The sequence below is a fragment of the Topomyia yanbarensis genome, unplaced genomic scaffold (assembly GCF_030247195.1).
Source record: "Topomyia yanbarensis strain Yona2022 unplaced genomic scaffold, ASM3024719v1 HiC_scaffold_5, whole genome shotgun sequence".
In the NCBI taxonomy this organism is placed as follows: domain Eukaryota; kingdom Metazoa; phylum Arthropoda; class Insecta; order Diptera; family Culicidae; genus Topomyia; species Topomyia yanbarensis.
Window position 1 is genome coordinate 786,267 of NW_026683713.1, and position 25,000 is coordinate 811,266.

The window sequence follows — 25,000 nt, forward strand, 5'->3', positions numbered from 1 at the left end:
CGCCGTCGTCATCTTTTTGTTTTTTTTCGCTGCGGATGCTCTTCTTAGCTCCACACCGAATAGGTATCGGTGTACCACTGTTCCCCACCGTTGGTGCCGAGGGGCTGCTGGGGCAACGGCTGGCTGCCCCAGTTATTACCAAGATTTCCTAATGCTGCTGCTGCCGCCGCTCCGTAGCGCCGTTTGATATCCCCTTGATTTTGGTGACCTCCGTCAAACTTACGTTTACCGATTGCTACCGCTGTATGGTTTTGTTTGTTTGTTTTGGGATCGGATATTTGTTTCGGAAAGATGGAGAAATAGATAGAAGAAAGAAATTGAGAATAGGTTAGATTTTAGTCGATGTATATTTTTAATTTTCAAGCTGTACCTATTATATGGGTTGTAGTATTTTATAATACATGTTGAATTTTCTCGTTTCGATTAAAATTTATTGTACGATTAGTTTCATCTAATACCGAACGAATATGATCTTACTTACAGAATTACTTTGTGAAGGAAACTAAAAACTCTAGTGCACTATTCCTTTCATTTATTTTTTTTACTTTTCTATTATAAAGGTTTCAACCATAGCATTATTAGCTCCATTTTCGGGTTAGAAAAATCTCAATTCCTATACGTGACGATATGGGAACAAAATCCAGGTGAGCCGCGTTTAAGATAACCGACTTACCTATCACACTATGGCCGCCGATGTAGAAGTCAGGAAATATAAAGCCCGGTTCATGAACAGTAGCATCATGAACGAGCATGGCCCTCAGCTCGACAAACAGCGTGAATACGACCGCAACCCAAACTATGGCGTACGGATTATTATTGGGTACTCCAACCAGGGGGTGTAAAACAACCCAATAATTGGAGATTTCAGCGCACACTAGCTGACCAAACGGAATCTATGCTAGTCAACAAATATGGGTATGATAAGGTCATCGATTTTCAGAGTGATTAAATGGCAACTGGGCTAATGCTGCAACTACCTCCGTCCCATTAAAACCTTCACATGCCTCTGGTCATGTACACAACTTGTCACCAAGAGTTGATGGTACTAGGTTTGGATGGAGCATTCCCGATTTTTCGCTAATCCGGGTGAGCAGCGCGTATACAAAAAACCATATCCGCGCCACTCCGCTATAGCGTGTAGGTGCAAACTACATACCAGCAAAGCCTTGTTGCCCCCAATGCGAGTGAAATGAGTGAACCACAAAATAAATTTCGCCCATTACGGGAGCACGCAATCGTGATTGACTCTTCGCAGACCCTTCGAAGACCTATAGTGTGCGAGGTGTAACAGTTGATCAGGATGAAAATGGAACTTGTGCTTACAGAAGTGTCACACATACAACTACATCATACGAGACAAGTAGCGCTAATGACGTTCAACTCCTTAACTGAGGCAGAATGCTTCTTAGTGAAAAATAACATGCAACACGTCGTCGAATATGAAAACGTCAAAACCTACCACGTGTATGTAGACTAGACTGGTTCAATTTTTGACTTTTAGCTCCACCAGGCTTTTCTGATTCCATAAAGGTCCTTAGTAATTGTGTAAATTTTGGTACCGATTGGTTGTGCCTACGGACCCTCCAAAAATTTCAAAGTTTATATGGAAGTTTGTATGGAAAATCGGTTAACATTGAAAATAAATTCTTAAAAAATCACCTTATCAATCAATTCATGAGAACACTATATATTTCTAAAGGTATTCTTCTACTGAACGCATTCGTGGAACATTAAAAGTTTATGAAAATTCGCTGAGAAAAGTTATTAACTAAAGAAGCAGCATGACTTCAAAACAAGTGGATTTTATTATTAATCATAGCAACCCTGTTTGAGTAGCTGTATCTGCCATACGCGAGCGGTGGGTGGCAAGTCTAGTTTACACTGGTATTGATCATTGTATGAAATGCCTTAACCTCACGGTTAAATAAAACAACCTGCAGAAAAGTTCTTTTAACTTACTTTTGAGTTGTGCGTCGCTTTCGCACTTATTAGTGTTGTCAAAAACAAAACGAGAGGTTCGACTCAGTCGAGATCTTCCGTGGGGGAAGTTACTTTTGAGTTGTTTGGGGTGAACTCAAAATTAGGTAAATTCAACTTAAATTTGAGTATAAAAAACCTATCAATGAGTTGTAATTTTTGCCGTGGTTAAATGGAAACTACATTCAACACGGTTTACCTAATTTTAAGTTCCCCCACGATACCACGAGATTGAGTCAAAGGAACTCAATTTTAGGTAGTTTTTTGTTTCCGTGCTCACAAATTTGACAAGTGCTGGTCCTATTGTTTACAGTTTGAACTTAACAAATATGAATTCAATTAAAATAAGCTTAGTGCTAATAATCAATTCCCAAGAAATTTTACCGCAAAACTACTTATCGATTCAGAGAACACTAGAAGTAATTGATAAACAATTAATTAGTTCACTTATTCGATCTTTCATATACATTTTCCCACAATAGGGAATAGCACAATTTAATTGTAAGGCGTTCTAGAGTACATCTATACTTCCAAAAACGTGATTCCCAATATATTTCAAATGTTTCCCAATATATTATTTTGAGAATACGAATTATCTCTAAGTTCAAAATATAATCAACAGGACCACCACCTGTCACATTTAATGCATAACGTCACTGTGCAGTGACCAATAACGATGTAGCTATTCAAGCAGGGTTGCTATGGTTACTAATAAAATCCACTTGTTTTGAAGTCATACTGCTTCTTTTGTTAATAACTTTTCTCAACGAATTTTCATAAACTTGCAATGTTCCCCGAATGTGTTCAGTAGAAGAATACCTTTAGACATATATAGAAATATATTCTGATTAATTGAATGATGCGGTGATTTTTTAAGAATTTATTTTCAATGTTAACCGTTTTTCCATACAAACTTCCATATAAACTTTGAAATTTTTGGAGGGTCCGTAGACACAACCAATCGGTACCAAAATTTTGCACAAAAACTAAGGACCATAAAAGGAATCAGAAAAGCCTGGTGGAGCTAAAAGTCAAAAATTGAACCAGTCTAATATAGACCTTGATCTGGCGTAAATTCGCCTACCCGATATGGCACCTCGACCTAGCCTTCGACAACTGCTGATACACCACATACAGCAAGCCCAAAAATAAATGCCAGATAAACAATATTCTATTCCCTAACCAATTGTTAACATACCTAGCGAAGAAACAAGAAAGAAGCCGACTATACCAAAGCCACTCGATAACACAACAAGCACCAAACGTCAAACAACGAAAATCAAAGCTGCTCTATCAACGACGACATGGACGTTAACACGAGCGAAGCAGAAAGCAAAGACCCAGAATAGATATTTGAATAGCATAAATATTTGATTTTTTGCCTATTATTTTTCATTAATTGTAATTTATCATTTTCTTGAATTGAATAATATTTTCAAAACAAGGCGAATGGTACTTGGCGTTAAAACCTTAATAAATAACCAACAACAAACAACGTAGAAGAACAATCAAAAACAAAACTACAAATTACGAGAGTATCTTAGCAGCACGCCGTGAAGTGAGCGTTTCTGCAAGAAGTGGAAAACTTGCGAGATCGTCAGCATCGAACCAGGGAACCACCTCGAGTTTGCAGTGACAAATTCCAACAAGAGCAGTAGAAGTTCCAAGAAGTTCCCTTGTGCTGAGTCAGACGATTGCACAAAAACAAGTTCATAAAGGACAAGAACAACGTCCACACTAAGATCAAACAGCCATTGACGAGTATTAAGTCCGCCAAGAATGGCTGATCCCGCTAAGACACGCTCTGAGAATGCCGAAAAAATGCCTTACAGGGCCAAGGCGAAAACAGCGAAGAAAGCACAACCGACGCCAAAGAGTTTCACGTTTGGAGAAAATAAAAAGTAATTCAGCTGGAGAGATGGAAGAGAAGAAAAACTGTGGAATGATCGAGAAGACGATCGTAAAGAAGTAAGCGGTTAGCGCGAGGTCGTTAAACAAAAGATGAAACCGAAAGTGTATGAAAGTAAGGAAAGAGATATGGAAACAATGACATACGCTGAGCTTCTTCGGAAAGTGAGAATCGATCCGGAGATCAAGCAGCTGGGCAAGATATTCTTCGTACTGAAGAATGACATTACCGTCAATACTTTAACCCGAACAGAAAAGTCACTAGGCGAGGAAGTAGCCGTAAGGCCTCTATCCCACGAGACAGTTATTGAGTCCAGGAACCTGAATGAGATTACAAAAGAAGACCTGCTGAAAGAGCAATGTGATCTAGGAGATACACCACTGGTAATCCAAATGAGGAAGGCGTATGGCGATACGCAGACTGCGTCGATTAAACTCTCAATGACCGTAGCTAGAAAACTGTTAGAAACAGACCAATTACAAGTTTGGTGACCTGTGCGTTCATTAAAGAGATCCTTGGAATGCACGAGCTTCGATTCCCAGGCGAAAACCACAAAAGCCCGGACAGAACTATGGAGAAAATCGGAGAAAAGGGAAACATTTCAGGAGGCTGCTCAAAGCAACCAAAGGCCATGCTCTGCACAAAGAAGACCGATGAGGACCGCACGACGGGAGGCTTCGTATGGCCAGCGTACAGGATGGCGTTGGAGAGCCAGAATTAACGGAGATGACCCACGTAAACCTCAGCCATTGCGACACTACACAGCAACTGTAGTAACAGAAGACAACATAAAACCAAATGCGGCAACGTTGCAATCATTACAGAGCCGTGTCGAAACTCTTCGATAACGACAACAGAACGGCGAATAGAGCCGGAATGGCTGCAATACGCGTTACGGCCAGATACCCCGCACTGAAAGAGGTCAAAATCAACGGGCTCTTTATATGTAGCTGCTACGCACCCCCTAGATGGTCGATAGAGAAGTTTCAATGGATGCAAGATAAGCTTACCGGAAAGCTGACCGAACGATGATCGGTAGACATCGGAGGAGGTTTCAATACTTGGGCAGTGGGGTGGGGAAGCAGACCTACCAGCACGAGAGAGTATATCCTGTAAAGATCTAATCAAGCTGGATCTTATGCTATGTAATCAGGGACGTCAGCACCACTTTTCGCGGCGACGGTCCAGAATCCTTCATCAACGTTACCTTTTGTAATGTGTTGCTGGTAGCAAACTTGAACTGGAGGGTTAGCGAAGACTACACGCATAGTGACCACCTGACAATTCGGTACAGCATTGTCAAACGAAAGGCGGATGAGTACGGAAACGCTAGCGAGAGTATGTGGCACCGCCATGCCAAGGTAACTAGGGACAATAAACAGTCGACGCCCTGTTTACTGGTGGAACGAGGAGCTTCTAAAGGTCGCTTCCCTGACACATGGGAGATACAGAAGTGTGTCCTACTACCAAAACCAGGCAAATCTTTCATATAAACCAATATGTCTGCTGGATACGTTCGGGATACTCTTAGAGAGAATTATCCTCAACAGGGTGACAACATTGATGGAGAGCGATCACGGGTTGTTGAAGAAACAGTTCGGATTCGCTATTCGGATCGTGATTGAGAGAGTTGATACGACGTTCCAACAGAAAAGAAGAGGAAATTGATATTGTACCGTGATGAAGACTAACGTCAATGACTCGTTCAACAGTGCGAGCTGAGCAGCCATTTCTGAATCATTGCACACAATGAGGGTCTCTAGTCACCTGCGCAGAGCTCTGAGAAGCTATTTGCAGATCTCAGGAACCCAGCTACTGACCATTAGCGCCTTCGTTTTGTGGTGGGCTTACTTCACTCCTTGTATCCAATTTCCGGCCATGTTGATCGCCTCCATCGCCAACATTTCCGACGATCTCTACATCCCTATGCAGCTGAAGTTGGATTTATGATAAAGCCTTGAGACTTTTGTCGGAATTCGTACCGATTTCTGTTCCCCTGTTTGTTCAAGACAAACAGGGAAATCGGTACGAATTTCGACAAGAGTCTCACAAGAATTAATCCAATGCTCTGGGATGGAATGTATAATGGCGTGCTGACGCTTAAAATGCATAAGGGTGTAGAGATCTTCCGAAATTTTGGTGATGGAAGGGAATGACATGATCGGTAATTGAAGTTAGCCCACCGAAGGTGACGACCAGCTAAATTTCAACGCACAGGATGATTACGTGGCCAAGGCTATCGACGCTCTAGCCTGCAATATGCCGAACAGCGCCGGACTGAGTAGTGGCAAGAGGCGTCTTCTGGCTAGCGTAGCATAGTCGATACTGAGGTACGGAGGTTCAGTTAAAGTTTCGGCACTGAAAACACAACGCTATCGAGGGAAGCTGAGGCCATGCAAGTCCGGAAAGAAAGTTGGACGTACTGACTCATACTAGTTCGACCTGAATAAGAAGGAAGCTTGGAGAAGTCACCTTTTACTTGACATAGTTCTTGTCTGGTCATGGGTCCTTTAAACGCGGCGCCACCCTTTGTCCGAAATGCGTAAATGTCGAGGAAATACCGGAGCATGAAACTATCGTCTGACGAAATCGAAATGGTCGACGAATTCGTTTATTTGGGCTCACAGGTAACCGCCGACAATGATGACAGCTGAGAAATTCAGAGACGGATCTTGGCGGAAAATCGTGCCTACTTTGGACTCCGGAGGACGCTCCGGTCGAACAAAATTTGCCGCCGCACGAAGTGGATTATCTACAAGACGCTGAACGGCCAGGACACCTGGACCATGCACGTGGAGGACCAAGGCGCCCTTGGAGTTTTCGAGCGAAAGGTGTTGCGTAACATCTATGGTAACGTGCAGATGGAAAGCGGAACGTGGCGCAGGCGAATGAACCATGAGTTGCATCAGCTGCTGGAAGAACCATCCATCGCGCATACCGCAAAAAATGGGCCGTTTGCGGTGGGCTGGGCACGTCGTAAGAATGTCGGACGACGACGCGATGAAGATGGTTCTCGAAGGCGACCCTACAGGAACAAGAAGACGGAGCGCACAGCAAGCACGGTGAATCGACCAGATAGAGTACGACCTGCGGTCCCTTCGAAGACTGCGAGGCTGGCGACAAGCAGCAATGGACCGATTGGAGTGGAGACGGCTTCTGCATACAGCAAGAGACAACAAGGCTCTAGCCTGAACGGTCGTTTGGCCTAGATGTGCATCAGCAGCCTTCGTTTAGCGTAAAGAATATCATGGCTGAGATGTGTCGAGGCGGGGGGCGCATGGTATGCCCTAAGCAGATACTAATACTGTCGGAGCACCCCTGACAGGGTGGCTAAAACCAAGTTGGTCAGTATTTCAGTATCGGTTCACGTCTCGAAGAGATTCGGCAGTAGCGACAGCCAGAAATTACACTGGTCAAGCAGCGTGCTAGCAACAACAGCGTATGAGAGAAACACAGGAACGAGTCATCGGGGTCTGGAGAAAGTGCACATTTGGGGACCTCTCCGTCGGAGTAGGGTAGATTCATCGCCAGGAAATAGCCAAGTAAATCGCGACGAAGAGTTTAATGGGTCAAAAAACGGATAGAGGTGGGAAGATAATAGTTCAACAAACGTAAATGAGCCAGAGAGTTCAGGGAAAGAAGAGGTTAAAGTTTAGTCAGTAGGCGTTTTGTATCAAGAACAATATGAATCCGACAGTCTATCAAGTAGGCACCCAAATTTTCCGATCTTGATGAACTAAGCCAAATGGTATAAATCAAACGGCCCTCCGGATCAGAATTGGGTTGTCGAGTTTCAGAGTGAATTCATAACCTTTCCTTGTGAAAAAAGCAAATCGTTACCTGCACAAAATTTCGGGTGTGGTGGAACTGTATAAAGTTGATTTCCGGAAGCTTAAGCTTCTTCGATAAAGCTCAATCCGATTCTAGCTTAGTCCCGGCACTAAGTTAGTGGCGGAATCTGATGGAAAGTCAATAAATGGTCAACCACGTGACCGGAAGGACGGACATGGCAATATATAAAATCAACAGAATCGGTTCAAAATACCCGAAATATTCTTCAACAACTTCATCAAATTGTCGATCTCTGTAACACTGTGAGTGAATTTTTCATCATTTGTTTGCAGACTTGACTCGGGTTTGTCGTGCTTATCTGACATTCAAACATTTTCCCCGAACAATAAAGGTTGACTTATTGTCGTTTCACTCTGTTCGTCATTCTTTGCATACACATTGTGCTTGTGGCTCTAAAAACTGGTTTCGAGCCACACTGCGCACTTACATTCTTCTCATAGACTGATTAGTTCGATTGATCTGTCTGTCTATGTGAGTTCCATCTCTATCATGGGTAATACATGTGTTTTGATAGCTCGCTGTTTTCAGTAGCAGTTTGATTACTCGTACTTCGAACGTGCGGAGTCCAGGTTAGTCCAATTGCCGAAACTGAGTCAGGCTCTATCCGAATATATTTGCTTAAATGGCACGTCAGGTTCTAGTCAAAGGTAAAGGTGATCAAATTTGCTCGTATATTTTTTTCTATAACGAGTAGCCAGACGTGAAGCAGAAAATAAAACACGTGGTCGTTCCGTTTGGTTAGTAAGGTAAATATTTGCTTTATCTGTATTCAATGAAGAAAAGGAATTATGGCATCGTCTACTATAAAATTGAAAAAAAAAGATATTGAATATGAGAACCTTAAAATAATCGGCCGTGAGGTCGTTTTTTAATATAAATTAATTTAATGTGTTGTGGTTCGTTTGACACTGTTAGCTGGTAAATGATGGTAAAAATGGCCAAGATGAAGAGAAATAAAGGTGGAAACATTTGTCACTTTTGAGTTACTAGTTTTATAGTTGTAAAATTAAACATGGCATGCGACACCCTGGAAGTAAATATAAACACTCGGACAAGCATCGTAATTCTTTGGCGCACGATGAAAAGATAGAAAAGGCCAACACTTTATCTCAAAACAACCGATAAAAAATAGTTATGACCAAACCGAAACAAAACTTATGGCAACAGAAAAGCTTGTAATTGTTTTTATAACGAGCAGATGTTGCCATATTGCCGGTCGACACATTTTTGCACTCACATATCTCAATACGGGCGAAATTGACAGCATCATTGTTTACAAGGTCCGTAAACAGAATCGGCCTAAACAAAAACCAAATGCTTGTTACGCCCGGGGGAATAACAAATTTTTCCCTCGGGCGAGCATGGCGAACACCACATTTGATTTTTGTTTTCTGGCGACACTGCAAGGTGAAATTGAGAGTCGTTTAAACAAGAGGGCGACTTGAAAATGGCCTAATCAACATTTCATAACAACACTTGGCGAAATATATTTTTTCAATTTTATCAACGAAAACCGTTGATATAACCGATAATAAATTTGTTTTGCTTAAACTGATTAAAAATCAAAAAAACGGTTCCAGCGATAATTTGGGATTGACATTGATGTGGACATGTCGTATGCATTTTAGTCAGTAACGACACTGAATCTGGATAAAGACTAGACATCTCTATTCTTTGTTTATTTGGTCAGTGTCATTCCAATGGAGCACGAGATCTGTCAAAAGAATTCAATACGAGGAAAATCTGTTCGAGTCTTTCTCGAACAAGCGCCACTGACAGGTGCCGTCATCGATTCAAATGACACTGACAGATACACAGTAAAGAAAAAGAAGAGATGACTAATCGTTATTAAGCGATTCAGCGTCGCTAGAGAGTAATACACTATTTCGCAGCTGATTACGATGAGCTTCATTGCGGCGGTAAAATAATTAAGTTTAATCAGAAAACAACATAAGATCATATTCGTCGTCTCTTGGCGTAGCGTTGAACAATGGAACCGTTTCACGTGTTCATATCGTTTACAAGAAAATTAAACAGAGATTTATTCTATTTAAATAGTTATTCGTACAAAAATTTTCATTTCAACTAGCTATAGAAGTAGATTGCATCAACAAATCGCTCGATTGCTTTTCTCTGGCATCGTTATTAAATCTGCTACAAAACAGCGGGTTTCCCATTTCCCTAACAGGCTCATCAATCGGATGTAAGAACTAATTTTTGAAAAAAAAAACAAGAATCCTAACTTGAAGGTATGATTTCAACAAATTTCAACAAATGCTGCGACAACCGAAGATAAACAAATGTTTCTAGGCTCTAAAACAATTCTTGATGAGCTTCTTGCTTCTTCCTCGACTGGTGAGGGGTTATTAAGGGGGAAACCTAGGTCTGCTTCACTGATATATGGTCTGCTATTCGGGACCATCTCCTTGTGGGTGTCGTTCATATGGGCATGGGGTTTTTCAAATGGACATGGAAGGGAAAACAAAAGAAAAATCAAGTTAAACATAAAAGAAAATGAAAACAATACAATCTAAAAAACAATCTGAAATTTGTGCAATTGTTACGGAACGGAGGTCCGTTGTGTTTTTAGTTTTGTTCCGTAACTCTACTACCGATTTCCATGTGTATGCGTGTGTTGACGACTGCGCCACATAAAATCAGAATAAGAGAAAATACTTTATTTTATTTCCACGTAAAGAGTTGGATACAGACAGGCGAAAACAAACAAGTATGGCTACCAAACGAAAGACACTCCAACTACTTTTTAGAACAATCAACGTGTGATGCAAACATTGGTTTTGTCTAACTTTTTTTTGTTTTAATTTCGTTTGTCAAAGTAAAAACTAGAACAGTGTGTGGACAGTAAAATTTTGGCACTTACCTGCAAAGGATGGGTCGGATGAATCCGATCATTAGCGGAATTGAGCGTATCTTTTTTTTGGTTTTCTAAACTCACTGCGTAAACAATGGCTACAGAGCACAATGCCAATTAGGGGTTGAAAGAAAATTTACAACAGAAAACTAATGAAAACGAAGATGAGAAGGAAAAAGAAAAAAAAAACAAATAGCGAAAACCAATCCAGGCTTGCACTGGAAGGAGGAGAGGAGCGAACTGATTACCAAGGTCGAAAAATGAAACGCTGCATCCAAATCCCGAGTGAAAATAAAAAATGTATTTTTCTTTCTGACAGGTCTCGTGTTTGTTTTTTGTTGCGAAGTACTAAATCAGCAAAAAAAATAAAAATCGGGCAATTAGAAAGAAATATAGAAATATATTTTGATTCATTTCTTTACGGTAGCAGAAAATAAACAAAAAATAAACTAGATCCTTCTTAATAGATGTTGAATCGCACAAGTTTGTATTTATTTTCATTTTCTTTCTCTTTATTAGTGATTCTCTCTTGCATAGTAGGCCTGCGTTTGCAAGGGCCAACAACAGGGAACGGTAAGTGTCTGCGTGTGTGTTAGAAATAGAGAGAAAAAACTGTTGTTTCTAACACCTACACAGGTTTTCTTTCTGCACTAAGTCGTAACCCTATATAGACATTGAGTTTGTTTTGTTTGTTTAAATTACTATCTGATTGTTAAGGCTAAAATAAGGCATTTTTCTTCTTCCTTCCCTACGTGCGTCTATACTAGTCTCTCCTAACCAGGAAACGAATCGATTAGTATTTTTGCTATCCATCTTGGATGTGCCGGAAAAGGGTACCACGGTTCAGAGCACTGGTATGATTTTGTTTTCAATTGACTACACGGAAAAAAATAACTTGTATGCTTGTAGAGTTCTAACACTGGTTGTTGTTTATTATTAAGAGAAAAAATAACTATTACAAAATTTTGCGTTTTGTTGTTGTCAGAGCGAATCGAACCAATGTCCCGTGCGTGGTTTGCGTGTGTTTGAGGGGACACGTTTGCCTACAATCGGCCTGTCTGTCTGTCCGGCTGCCGCCGGCTTTAGAAGCGAGGAACAAACGAGTGAGCTGTAGTGGTGATGGTCTGATTGTAGCGAAATGGTGCGTGCGTGTAGATGTGTTGGCTTTTTTATTTAATTGTTTGAGGGTGTATGTTCTGCTTACTTTTAGTGTACAGTTTGATGTAGAAATGATTGTTTACGTTAGCGGGGGTGTTAGAGCGGTAGGAATTCGATCAGCGAAAGTGAACTCGTTACTGTTGTGCGGGTGTTTTGCTTTAAAATTAAAAATAGAGATTAAATGAAAAAATGCAATTGAACGGAATTATTGAGACATTTGCGAATTTCGACCATGCTAGAAATAAAAGCAATGCATCTCATTTTATTTTTCTTGCCGCGATTAACTACAGTTTTCCAGCGTGGCCAAAATTTGCGGTTTTTTTGTAGTGAAACCTTAGTGGTCGGGTCCGGGCTAGAATGAAATAGCAGTTGGGTTAAGTTATTGTAGAACGAGCAGTTTCAGTACTGTGATAGGACCGTTTTACGATTTACAGTTTGAAAAGAAATTGCAAAGAGTTCGAGAAAAGTTATCTTAGACTAAAATTTAGTAATATTATTTTAATAACAAGGAGTTAAGGAAGATCAACAAAAAAGTAGCAACATAAAATTCGGTAGAAAACAGACTTAATATAACAAATATCTTCTCAATTTTCAGTACTTCTCAACAGAGATGATTCTAATCTACAATTTGAATTTGACGGAAGAAAAGACATTTTTTCCATTGCTTTGGACCCTGAGTTCAACAATTTAGCACGATTTTTTTTGTAAATACTAATCGATTCATTATCAAAACAATTTTTGCATAAATGTTATTTTTTTCTCGTTAGCTCATAGTTTCGTATTTCTACACAACATATATAAACAATTAGGCTAGACTTGAACTAGATTCTAAACTGACAGTGTAGCGTCGGTTGAAGTGTTAAAAATAAACACGAGTATAATCTATATTTACTCGCCGTTTTCGAAGCATCGAGTATATCCTACAACTATAATGCAACACCGTTGTCTACACCAGTGGTTCCGTACGCTCTCAATCGTTATTTAGGTTAGGTTATCAAGGATAAAAGTGTAAAACTTAAATGGAACAATAAATTGAATAAATAAAATTACTGTCGGGAAATGCAAGAGAGCAGCAGGCCATGGCGGACAACCCAAGCGGATACTAAATCAACTTGGAAAGTACGCACACAGTCAGACATCTAACTGCTCACAACCCGAACATTGCCGAAGCAGGAATTTAGAATATTCGGTCGATCGGCCAGTGCACCGTATTCATTCACAAAGCATGTTATTGTTTTTATTTAATCTGTAGAATGTTGTGTGATTTGTTAAACTGTACATTGAACTGTAGACTCTATACTTAAAAAAAGCACTAGCACAAACACTGAAACGGCTTCGTTCATTCGCATTTTCCGTTTTATTTTTTGCTACAAATTGTATGTGCGTTTCCGTACTGGTGTCACTTTTGTCATTTCTCTTACAATCTACTAACAAATGTCAAACTGGCGGAGCGTGTTTCGATGCTTTCTTCCTTCCATTTTGCCTCTTTACACAGTTTGTAAACAAAATTACCAACAAAGTAACTCTCCTACAAATACAACTAGATCGTGATTGTCTCTTCCCTAAACGTATTTGTATGACTTTTGACAGTTGTTTGCTTTTTCTGTTCTTCGTATGTTAGCTATAACTCTATTGTTTTTTTGTTGTTGCGATTTTCGTTTAAATTATAAAACATCTTAGATAAAGTAAAAAAAACAGGTAAACAGAGAAATGAAAGCTGGCCGTCCTCACCTGGTATATTTGGTAGCGGTTTGACGCGCTGCATGCCACGACCGTTGAGACGAGTTTGACCCACCCCACGGACCACCACCGCCGCCCCGATTGCTGCCGGAGCCCCCTCGGTGCCCACTCGCAGACCCGGCGGGACCCCCGGGCGGTTGCTGTTGCCACGGTGCCCAGCGATTCGGCCACGTGCCATGATTCCACGTCCATGACCAACCCCCTGCGCGCGTGTGTGTGTGTGTGTGGGTGGGTGTACATTTGCGTGCGTTCAGGTTCGGGTTTGGTTCGATTCGGTTCGGTTCGATTCGTTATAAACACGTTCGGTTTGGTTTGGGTGGGTGTTTGTGAGCGAATGTTGTTTTGGGCACACGGGAAATCAAAAGGCCCGAATCATTTCGTTTGTTTGTGTTGCGTTGGTATTAAGTTTCAATCGCAAACGCGCGTCGGTGTGATTGGTTTGTTTGGATTTGTGCGAATATTGCGTTACGGACGCACGTCGATGGAACAATAGAAATGAAAATAAAAGAAAAAACAAAAGAAAAAGAAGAAAAGCGAAAATAACGCGTTAGAAAATGAATTGTCGCTGGTGTTCGGTAATCTAGAAAAGTAGGAACAAAACTTATAACCTAACGTAAGTGCTATCGTATCGGTAACGCGGAAAGTTATTATACATTAAATCACCTAACAGCTCGATTGGAGCTTCTCTAGCAAATGAGTATTTTTACGGTGAAAATTGAGAAGACTAATTTTGCTATTTTACGCGTGAACAATGGAAGTTCGTAGAGCGTTTGTTGTTAGTAAAAACGAGAGAATGATAAAATTACAAATGACAAGCGAATTAATGAATGTCTGTGCGCGTTTTAACAGTTACGCATGAATTTATGCTGGAGCCTTCTATAACAACACGGTTAGAATGATTTGATATATAATTTGCTTAAAATTATAATTGTCTTAACATAACGTCAGAAAAATTAAACTTTTCATTTGAAGAATAACACTGCAATCGTGGCCAAAACATAGAATGGGGTATTTCCAAAAGATGTGTGCCCAAATGAAAAAAAAACAGAGGACGATGAAAAGCTTATAAACAATAAAGCGATGGAAATAAGCGTTGGATTTTACTAAAAAGCAATGAACAAAATAAAACTAAATCTAAAAGCATTGTCAGGCGTTGTTCCCATCTTAACCATACATTAAAGGGGACAAAAATAAAAACGAAAACAAATGACTAAACTTATAATAACCTAAAAAGAATGATTTAATCTGTCAAAGCGAACGAAAAAACGTAACAATCGAAACGAGCGTACATACATACTCAAAAACAACAACAATCAAAGTAACCTTTTGCTCTCAGACAATCTTCCGTAGCTTCGAACCCACGAAATTTCCTCTGGCGGCCGTCCCCGCCGAGTGATGATGATGATGGTGGTGATACGAGTGATGGTGATGATGGGACGAACCTTCGCCGCCTACACCCCGCTGACTGTGGCTGTGATGGCTTGCTGCTGCTGCTGACGTTCCGGCGACGGCAGCCGCTGCAGCGGCGGCTGCTGCTGCTGCGGCTGCCGCCGCCGTCGCCGCGTTCGGTGGATAATCGTAGTAGTAGCTACTATCGCGGTAACTACCACCCCCACCAGTACCGCTACGGTAGTAATCATCGTAGTACGGTGGATCGGCAAATCCACCACTGCCGCCGCCGCCTCCACCGGCACCGTGGTGCGGATAATCCGCATAACCGTAGTAATCATAATCTAAATCTGACAGAGCCGGGTCCGATTTTGTTACGTTTTTTCGTGAATTAGTTATACAAAAAATTAGCGTAAGTAAACAGGTTAGTGTGTGTACCGTGAGAATGTGGTGGTTAGCCCCCATGAGTAGTAGTAGTAGTAGATGGCGCGGCAGTAGTGGTAGTTGTAGTTGATCGTCGATCGATCGCCGGTATGCGTATGTGTGTGTGAGCGAGGAAAAGAAGAGAAGATAGAACCAACAAATGCGCTCAATCAAAACATCATGAATTGCGATACGCTTGCTTCGTCTGCCTAAACTGGGTCCTAGAAATGTAAATTTTGATTTTTGTTTTCACTTTGCTGGTCGAGAGGGTCAATTTTTTGTTTTTGTTTTTTAAATTTAGAATTTTGAACTACTTTCACGATGTTTTATCTGCACTCTGAACTAGTCTAAAAATTTTGGATTTCTCTTCTCCCACATTGTCACCAAGGTGGACTGGATGGTGGTGCTCGGTACGGCCAATTCGAAAAATACATGAATTACTAACGGAAAGGTAATCAAATTAAACTAACAAAACAGGAGTAAACAACTACAACGGAAAGACGTACGAACGGAAAGATTTAAAAGAAGCTGATAGTTGTTGTAGGTTGACAGCACGAAACAAAAGATGTCCGTTTGATTGCGATAACTTGCTACTTACCAGTACCAACACAATTTGTTGTGTCTGAAAAAAATTGTAGCCTTTGAATTTGTTGGGGATTGAAAACGTTTTGCATTGTACCATTACCATTATTCCGTACGATGGATGAAAAGGATTAAAAGCTATACTTATATTAGAAAATAAATTTGAAAAATCCATTTTGATGGCTTTTAAGGTATTGGATGTTGCTGAAGCCTAAGCGATTACATTTTCACAACATTTCAGATTAGGCTCTTGATTTGAGTTTGGTTTGCTTTAAGCCCTAACCCATGTTCATCGGCGTTGTTCGCTTTCAGAACACCAAGCAGAGCGAATCGTAACTGCGTGTGTATGTGCTATTGAGAAAACTTCCGCTGTCAGGAAGCTACCTTCGTTCCAGTCGAAGTAGGCCGTGTCGACAATGATGAGGTCATACGGTGGTGTCGAAGTGTACGAAGACAATAGCCCCAGTAACCGTAAGCATTAAACCGTTGCATAATATTGGCTTTACATTTGCACTAATGATGCATTGCAATCAAGCTCTATATTAGCATCATGAATGCATACAGGTAAAGCCGAAATATAGCTTTATCACTTGTTCTGTATATGCATATAAAGCTGATATAACGCGTACATGCTTCAAGGAACTTTACACATGCATTTGGTGCCATTATAGAGCAAATACAAAGCTATCGCAATGCTGTGGTTTTATTTGTTATGCAGCTATTCGGCATATTTCATTAGCCTGGGCAAGGTGTAAATACGACTGTCCCATCCAAAAGGACCAAAGCAGTGCCATTAACCTTCTTAGCCAAGTCACTCCCAACGTTTTAACCCAACCCCCTACAATCTGAAACGATCAGTACGGTTGTCCTCGTTTCATCCTCATTCAAGTTTCAAAACGATTCATTGGTTAAATTGTTCATTAAATGAATAATTCAATTGCCGAATAATATTGAAACATCTTCAAACATAACTCTGAACAATAGGCCTGGCCGTTTTAATATTTGTGACATATTATAATATGCTTCAAATATTAATGTTGACAAACATTAAACACTAAAGTATAACTGCTGTGTTTTCCAGGATGCTTTTCAGTACTGGCTGTGCAAGGGTTAGAATAGAAATAGAAACTAAACAACCTAGCCTTATTATGTTTTTGTAGCTTGTGAGTCCTTGTTTTTGTTAAAACAACAGCTAGGGTGGTTCTATTTTTACCAAGATAAAAAAAAAATAACTTTATTATACTTCTAGATTGAGCCATATGACCTTCAGTGAAGTTGAGGAAGAACAAATTTTAGAAAAGTTTGCTGAATTGTGTTTTTACAAATTCATGGCACCACATAGCTAACTATTATCGTTGAAGAGTTATGAGCACTTTTTTGAAGTTGAGGTTGATGTTTTTGGAATACTAACACTACTGATTGGGGAAAACAGATAATTCTTTTCAACTACATATAAGCTCGTGATTCGAGGTATAATTTAGCAAAAAATGGCGAATACGATATTTTTATAAATTTCACAAAATTAATTTCAAAATAGCAATTTTTGATACTATGAGTGTCTATATCTTTTTCAAAATAGAAGCTAGAGTTTTGATGTGTTGGAAGAAAGTGTTCGTCTTCATAAACTCTAAGTCATCTAAAGAATATACAGCAAAAAATGAAAACTGCAAAAGTTGTATTATAAATTTGGTTTTTCATGAATTGGCCCTTGGTAGTATGTTAAAATCTTTTTCACGGTGGACTATATAAAAATATAGCTTCGATCGCGTGACCAAATTTCGCACTTTATACGATATTTGCATTATTTTCAATAGTGGGTAGGGTTGTTCTAAATTTAACAAAAACAGAAAATTATTTAATGATTCATGATAGAGCTTCGAAGTCTTTCACAAAAAAGAATATCAAATTTTGAAAAAAATTATCGAATACACTGGAAGTCTATGCACTGCACTTGAAAAGAAATTTTCCAAAAAATATGGTGTTTCTTAAAAAATGGTTTTCTTAACATAACTTTTGCAGTTTTGATTTTCCGTTAAGACGACTGTACAAAAACTATTTCGAAGGAGAACAGTTTGTGTCAATAAACTGATCCTCTAACTTCTTACGATAGAAAGTTATATATACTTCTCAAAAAAGCAAGCTATTTTTGAGTAAATATTGCTAGATATATAAAAATATGGTATTTGCCATTTGTAGGTGATCTATAACTCAATGAACAGGAAAGGTATTTAATGATCTCCAAACGAAAAATGAAATTTATTTTTATATGTAAAAGTTCTCAACTTTGAAACGAAAAAAAATTTAGTTTGTGTACAGAAACAAATTATGCGCCCTAAAAAAATCTTCAACTTGTCCAAAGGTTACTTTAGTGTAAAATAAACACTCTCAAAGTTATATCAATAAAACAGTTTTTTGAGTCACACCCAAAAGATAACATTTGGATTTATCGTGCAATGGAAATTATGAAAGATAAAGCTTGCGTATCTTCAGTAAATTTATCTAAAACGTGTTGTTCTACAACTTCTTCGAAGACAGTGAAGCTCTATCTCGAACCGTCAAAAGGTTACATTTTAGATCTTGCCAAACATTGGAACCACCCTAGCTTCTATTCAAATGAAAAGCAGGGCCTGGCAAAGTACAACAACTTTCCTAAATATATTATAAGGTTTAAGCTATTTAGTTTTAGCACAAAGTTAAATTTCTTGCTAAATTTACATTCTGCACTACTGTGCAGTGTTGCCAAATATGCACTATTTAAGGTTATAAAATAAAACTGCATTCTTCTCGCAATCCATGTATTTTTATTTTAAAAACTATTAGGCCATTGCGTTCCTCAGACATTTTAACACAGAAAAACTCGAGCCAATCCCACGATACAGTGATTTGAAGCAAAATACACAATTTCTCATCACGTTTCTCACTGTGTCTCAGTAACCAAGCAGAACTTCAAATCTCTGAGAACTAGAGATTTTTCAAACAAATAATGTGGCATTAGAGTGACTCGACATATGTCATTTTCCAGCGAGGCACTTTTTAAGTTCCATTTTTGGTCCCAAATGAATGATTCAGAAGAATTTGGTTGGGAATGCAAAAAAAAACCGGCTAGCAGTGAGATTCAAACTTCACCTAGCAGTGAGATTCAAACATTCTGCTATCATTTATCATATTTTTATTGTACTTTCAATTGTAAATAAGCGATGATTTGTTCGAATCTCGTCCAGAAAGGTTTTTCGGTGTCAGTTCAAGTTCAAGTTTGGAGATCAAAACTTCCATATCGGATATATTCCACAAATGCACAAGCACCGCTTAGTGACAGAGCCAATCTCAATTGATACTTCAATGATCAAAATTGATTATTGCACAGTCCATGAGTTCGGAAGCAATGAACTATTTCACAAGATATCACAATGATTATTACCCGTATGGCCATAACATTTTCAACAACTTTGCAGAAGACACAAGCTTTGCACAAATCGTTAGATTTTCGTTAGATAGACGAAACGGAAATAAAAGTTTGAGGCGCACAGCTTGACATGTTCACTACTGTGATATAGTGATAGGGTTGCGAGCCAAACAGACAACTACCCCCACATAGTATCGGTTTTCTTAACAACTTTGCCGAAGACGCGAAAAGTCCAGCTGGTCAGAATCACCAAGTATTCAATTACATGTAGTTACAAAATTCCGCACCAAACAGTTAGCTATCCACGCACGAACTTGGCATTGTAATCAAATTCGCTAATGACGCCAACTTTTTAGGTAGTCAGATCAATATATATTTCGAGTGGATTTAATATCCAATCGTAATTCTACAGCGCAAAGTCCCAAAATTGTCATGTAGATATGCTGCCGATCCAAGAGAAAATTCTAGAGACGATCGTTAAGCAGAAGATAATGGCTACTGGGTACAACAGCTCTGCCTTACCGGAAGCCGAAATTATCCTAACTATCCCACAGGATAGGGCACTAGGACCACTATTGTTTACCCAATATATACTGGTGAGGATGATTTGTATAAAAATAAATAACTTGCAATCTACACCTGCAGTTTGCGACCAACTTGTTCAACATATCTTCAAAAGCCTAACCTCTTCTCCAAGGCCCGTGTTCTGATCCTTAAAATGACCTCTACCGGTTATTTTGTGAACTAAGACGTCATTTTGACAAAAAGTTACTTACAAACTTTGAGTATTTACGTCGATTACAACAATGTACCAGACTAATACCACGAAGTAAATAGTGGATTCGAAGGCAGACTTTTCTACAAATTTTTCACTTCTGAAAATTTCAAAGAGCAGGGCTGTGATTGAACCCAGATCTACTGGGGTGAGAAGCAGTCGCGCTTATCACTCAGCCACCGACATTGTTTCCCTAAAACCTTTCGTTAATTTTCTTGCGAAATAAAAAGAACGAAAGATAGAGCTCAGGTGTCTTTGACAAACTTTCTTGAAATATGATTTTCTTCCATTTATTGTGGATACTTGTGGAGTGTGCAGTAGTATATACGGCCTCTAGCAAAAGCGAGTATCGGACTAACAATTTCTTCCCTTTCCTTCCGCGATCTACGTTCGGGCCTGGCCGGCGTCGGTATTGATCAATAAATACTTTAGGATTACCAGGAGTTGCACATTGAAAGATGTTTCGCTACTCCCAAGCATAATTAACTACTGATTCTCTGTGCAACTTCAGCTAGTCCAGATCGATAACGGAGTAGCAGCCAGGGGTGGTCGCACAAGCTCAAGCTCACATACTGATTGAGAAACTATGTTTGGAAATAACACTCGCCCCAGTCCAAGCAAGAACAGCCATCGTTGCGGATCATGGCCATCTTTACCGCAATTTGAGGTATTAAAAAAAAAGTGATGATGTGGTAGTCACTTAACGAAAGGTCCCGTCTCAGTGACAAAAAATATTAAAATGTGCAATAAAATCATCAAAAGTTATTGATGTATGCAACACTAAAGACTGTCAAGGTGGAACACATTGGTTCGAATGATGAGAATGAGACAATCGATTCGAATTTTTGTTTCGCTTAAGCGTGAGTTTTTTTACAATATTAATGCACCTTTCATTATTATAGGTATTATATCTCAGAAACGTTGTACAACTATTGATGTCATTTTGTACCTCATTCCGCCGATTGAAACAAATGACACAAAGTATCATTGTCCCTATTGGGATTAAACTGAAGTTATATCTTTCAAATTCACCAACGTTGTGGTCAGTTTTAATTTTCTCAAAATCAAGTGCAACTTGAGTAAATGATTTTCTTGCAGAATCCATTGAGCCTTTCAGAACACTACCTTCAAGTTTTTCAATTGACTCAAAGTTTGAGTCCAGTGTTCAACGGGAAACCATTCCTCCTACAAACCAAGAGTCTTTTCTTTAATTATAGATACATAACGCTCAACAGGAACCTCCCTCCGGGGAGACATTGACACTCGCAAGCGACGAACCTTTATATATTGGCTATACGATTGTCCCGACCGCATTCGAAATGAAAAGATTAATCCTTTCATTTCCGCAGGGGGCCAGCAAAAAATAAAACAGGACGGGGACCTAAAGCTTCAACATAAAATACACCCTTTACCTCGTTAGTGCCATCAAATCCGGTTGCATGCAAAAGGCCAGTTACTCACGAAACAAAAAAACCCTCGACTCGACAGTATGTTTATATTTATAGCTTCCCAATCTCATTTTCTTCCTTGCCGAACGGAAATGTTCCGGATATGCTTACCATATGAGTGAACTATAGTACAATACAAAATGACTACAACAAACTACTATTACTACTAAAACGAACGGTTGCGCTACATGTAGCCTACTACTGCCTTAACTGCACTAAAGGATTAAGGACGAGCTGGCGGATGTTGGTGACAGTTGGCGATGAAATGCTTCCATTTAGAGTAGGTAGGTGGGTGATTAGTTTGGATTAAAACAGAATGCAGGCGAAACAGGAAGGAACTCAAGCACAAATCTACTAGCTACGTTCTACGGCGGTTGGTGTTGATTGGTTGGTTGAGATTTGTTACGCATAACTATCGGCATGTGCGGGTGGTGTGTTTTGTGGTTCGCAGATACTGCCTAAAAGTACAGGATGCGCGGTTTGAAACTACTTGGCGGTTTGTTTTATGGTTTGTTCGATTCTGTATACAATACAATACGATTCGCAAGGTTTGCCTTTTTCCAGCGGGGATAGTTACTCTATGGGTGTTTTTACATAAGATCAATTGTGTATAGAGACCTGTAGGTGGGTGCGGGGTATAAATTTTGATTTGAGTTTTTTTGAATAGATTTTTTTTCGGGTGTATTTTAACGTGATAAAAGTAATAATAAACAACAACATTTCTTAGTGTTTAGAAAGTCAATTGAAAAATCATGCAGTGTCTTTCCTTTTTTTCTCTGATTTGATTCTGCTCGCGGCGTTTACTTGATAACGCTAGTGGTACTAACTATTATCATTATTATTATTATTATTATTCTCGTTTCGTGAAGTGTGCGGAAAGTAACCGAAGAAATAAAACCTACATGCACATGAAAACTGAAAGGAACGAAAAGATTGTTCAAAACAAAACTAAACCGAAACTAAAGTAATACTAGTAAATTTTCCTCTCCGAGAGAAACTATAATAACAACACTTGAACCCAATTTTCTCAAGGTGTAGAGAGAAGATACGTTTTGTCTGATTTCTATGTTACTCTAAACTCTGATCAGATACTGGATTTCGTTTTCATCACCTCGAACTCAATTTACATGTATAGGACTACACTTACAGAGGTCGTTAAATAATTGTTGTATATTTTTCTTTCGAAACGGACTAAAGTCCTGCTCTTTCGGCTAGGGTGTAATATTGCAAGAACAAGTCTGTTTTCTTTTACTCTATATAATGCTGCCGTTTTCTACTAAATATAGTTGGACTGGCCGGCTATCGGCAAACAGCAGCCCCCAACCATAAACGACAGTCGCGTCCGATTTAGACGAAAGGAAACGATAAATCGAAAATTGCATCACTTACCATAATCGCCGCGGCTCATCGGGCCGCGCATCGGAGCTCGTGGACCACCGGCGCCGCTAGGAACTCGCATCGGTGGCATTGCACCTGGCATCATACCGGCATGCTGGGGCGACATGCTGTAGGGAGGAACGAAATCACTGCACATTAGCACGGTTTTAGCTACTGTCCTTCAACTTCGCCCGTGGAAAGGGCTTGGCTTAGGAGTCTATATGTGTACTGGTGTTTCGAACCGAAACAACGCAAAATAGTTGTATATATTTACCCAACAATCCCCATTCTGCTCTGCAGAAACTGGTTCATACGCCTTTCCCGTGCTCGCAGAATTTCCTCCTTCTTTTTCTTATCGGACGGTGGTTTCGCTAAAGACACCTGGAGACAAGAGGTGATTAGATTAAATCGGTTTGAAAGGGAGTAATCGGAAGGTCACTTACCTCGATATGAGAACCGTTCACATCCTTGCCGTCCAGATCCTTCATCGCATCGACCGCGTGATCGCGATCCTCAAAGTGCACGAACGCGTAGTCTTTGATTTTCTTTACTCGTTCGACTCGGCCAAACTGCTCGAAACATTCCTGTTCGGGGTGGAAATTAGAATCGTTAGTAACGTAGGAATAACTCGTCAGGCGGGCATAAACTCACTTTTAGTTTCTCTTCACTGGTGTCCTGTGTCAGATTTCGCACGTATAATACTTTCACCTTACTCATCGTTTGTTCGTCAGGTTCTTCCTGGGGATCTGCCCAGTCCACTATAATATCACAACCCCACACCTAGTAGAGAATTAAATAGCAAAAAAATGTTAGTGTTATTTGTACATTTTTTAAAAACATTTCTCATTTGAATGTTGCCCATGTCGATTCGAGGCCAGCCCTGAAGTTTGTAACTGTTCTACTCAAATCAGTGCACAATGGTCCAGAATGCAAATTTAGCAGAAATTTAGAGATTTAACTTAAACTAAACAACTTTGCCTTACTATGTTTTTTGGAAGTTTTCGTAGTTTGTGTTAGGTGAACAATTTAAAAGATATAGTTTCGCTTTCATGAAAATAATTGCACTTTACGAGACTTTTCTATTATTTTGAATAGTGGGTAGGGTGATTCTAAATTTATAAAATCAAAAAATTAACTTTTTAATGGTTCGAGATAGAGTTTCGCTGTCTTCCAGAAAATTGAAGAAAATCAAATTTTAAGAAACTTTGCCGAAGACAATGGAATTTTATGTCTTGTATTTTTCATTTTACAAGAAATGTACCAAAAAATAATAGGGCGTTTCTTAAAACTTTTTTTTTTATTTATATGACTTTTCTGTTTTGATTTTTCATTACGCTGGTTTTAGGAATATTTGCAGATATTTTGAAGGACAACAGTTTGTCTAACTGAACCTCGAGCTTCTTTCGTTGGAAAGTTATACATATATATATATATATATATATATATATATATATATATATATATATATATATATATATATATATATATATATATATATATATATATATATATATATATATATATATATATATATATATATATATATATATATATATATATATATATATATATATATATATTTACTAAAAATAAACAATTTTTTGAGTAAATATTGCAAGATATAAAAAATATAGTTTTTGCCATTTGTTGGTGATCTACACTATAAAGTCAGTGCTGCATTGGGTAGCCGTAAACAGAAAACCTTCCTACACGGTCGCAAATACTCACAATCGACTCTCTTTCCGTGTAAGTTCTCACACTGTGACAGCAACCTATAGTGTCAGTCATACTATGTGAGTGCCTTCGTAAAAAAAAGTTCTGTCTTTTCGCTCCTTTGTTCACTCAGTTTGACTGAAGCCTCTCGATGACAGTCAGTTTTGGAAATTATTGTCATTAATGTGGTTTTTGTTTGAGGCGAAACTGAGTCAGTTCCCAACTGCTGTCACAATGTATGAACTGACAGTGGTTGGGGTTAGAACCTTTCAGGTTCAGGCGAAATCGCCATAAGCCTAGCAAAAGAAATTTTAAATTATGCACGATGCAAGTCTTCCCAGTCAAAAAGGGCTAGTTGCTGGCTAACGGGGGGCTATTTGCC

At 39.3% G+C, this 25,000-nt stretch overlaps 1 protein-coding gene across 1 annotated transcript; it reads right to left on the minus strand.

The window, feature by feature from the left end:
- Positions 1–13: 13 nt before the first annotated feature.
- Positions 14–23,681, minus strand: LOC131695721 (heterogeneous nuclear ribonucleoprotein R-like). The gene is made up of 7 exons (XM_058984217.1): positions 23,557–23,681; positions 23,349–23,489; positions 23,180–23,286; positions 22,918–23,054; positions 14,844–15,247; positions 13,500–13,710; positions 14–235 (listed from the first exon to the last, which is right to left on the minus strand). The coding sequence occupies exons 1-7, from the start codon at positions 23,620–23,622 to the stop codon at positions 45–47; spliced, it is 1,257 nt and encodes a 418-aa protein (XP_058840200.1). The 5' UTR covers positions 23,623–23,681; the 3' UTR covers positions 14–44.
- Between the last annotated feature and the right edge of the window lie 1,319 nt (positions 23,682–25,000).

What these genes read in the sequence shown, in the direction of transcription:
- LOC131695721 (XM_058984217.1), bottom strand. Translation starts at nt 23,622, where the DNA reads ATGAGTAAGGTGAAAGTATTATACGTGCGAAATCTGACACAGGACACC. An exon ending in TGAACGGTTCTCATATCGAG is followed by an intron (nt 23,287 to 23,348) that starts GTAAGTGACCTT and finishes TCTTGTCTCCAG; the next exon opens with GTGTCTTTAGCGAAACCACC. An exon ending in CGAAGCTACGGAAGATTGTC is followed by an intron (nt 13,711 to 14,843) that starts TGAGAGCAAAAG and finishes ACACGCGCGCAG; the next exon opens with GGGGTTGGTCATGGACGTGG.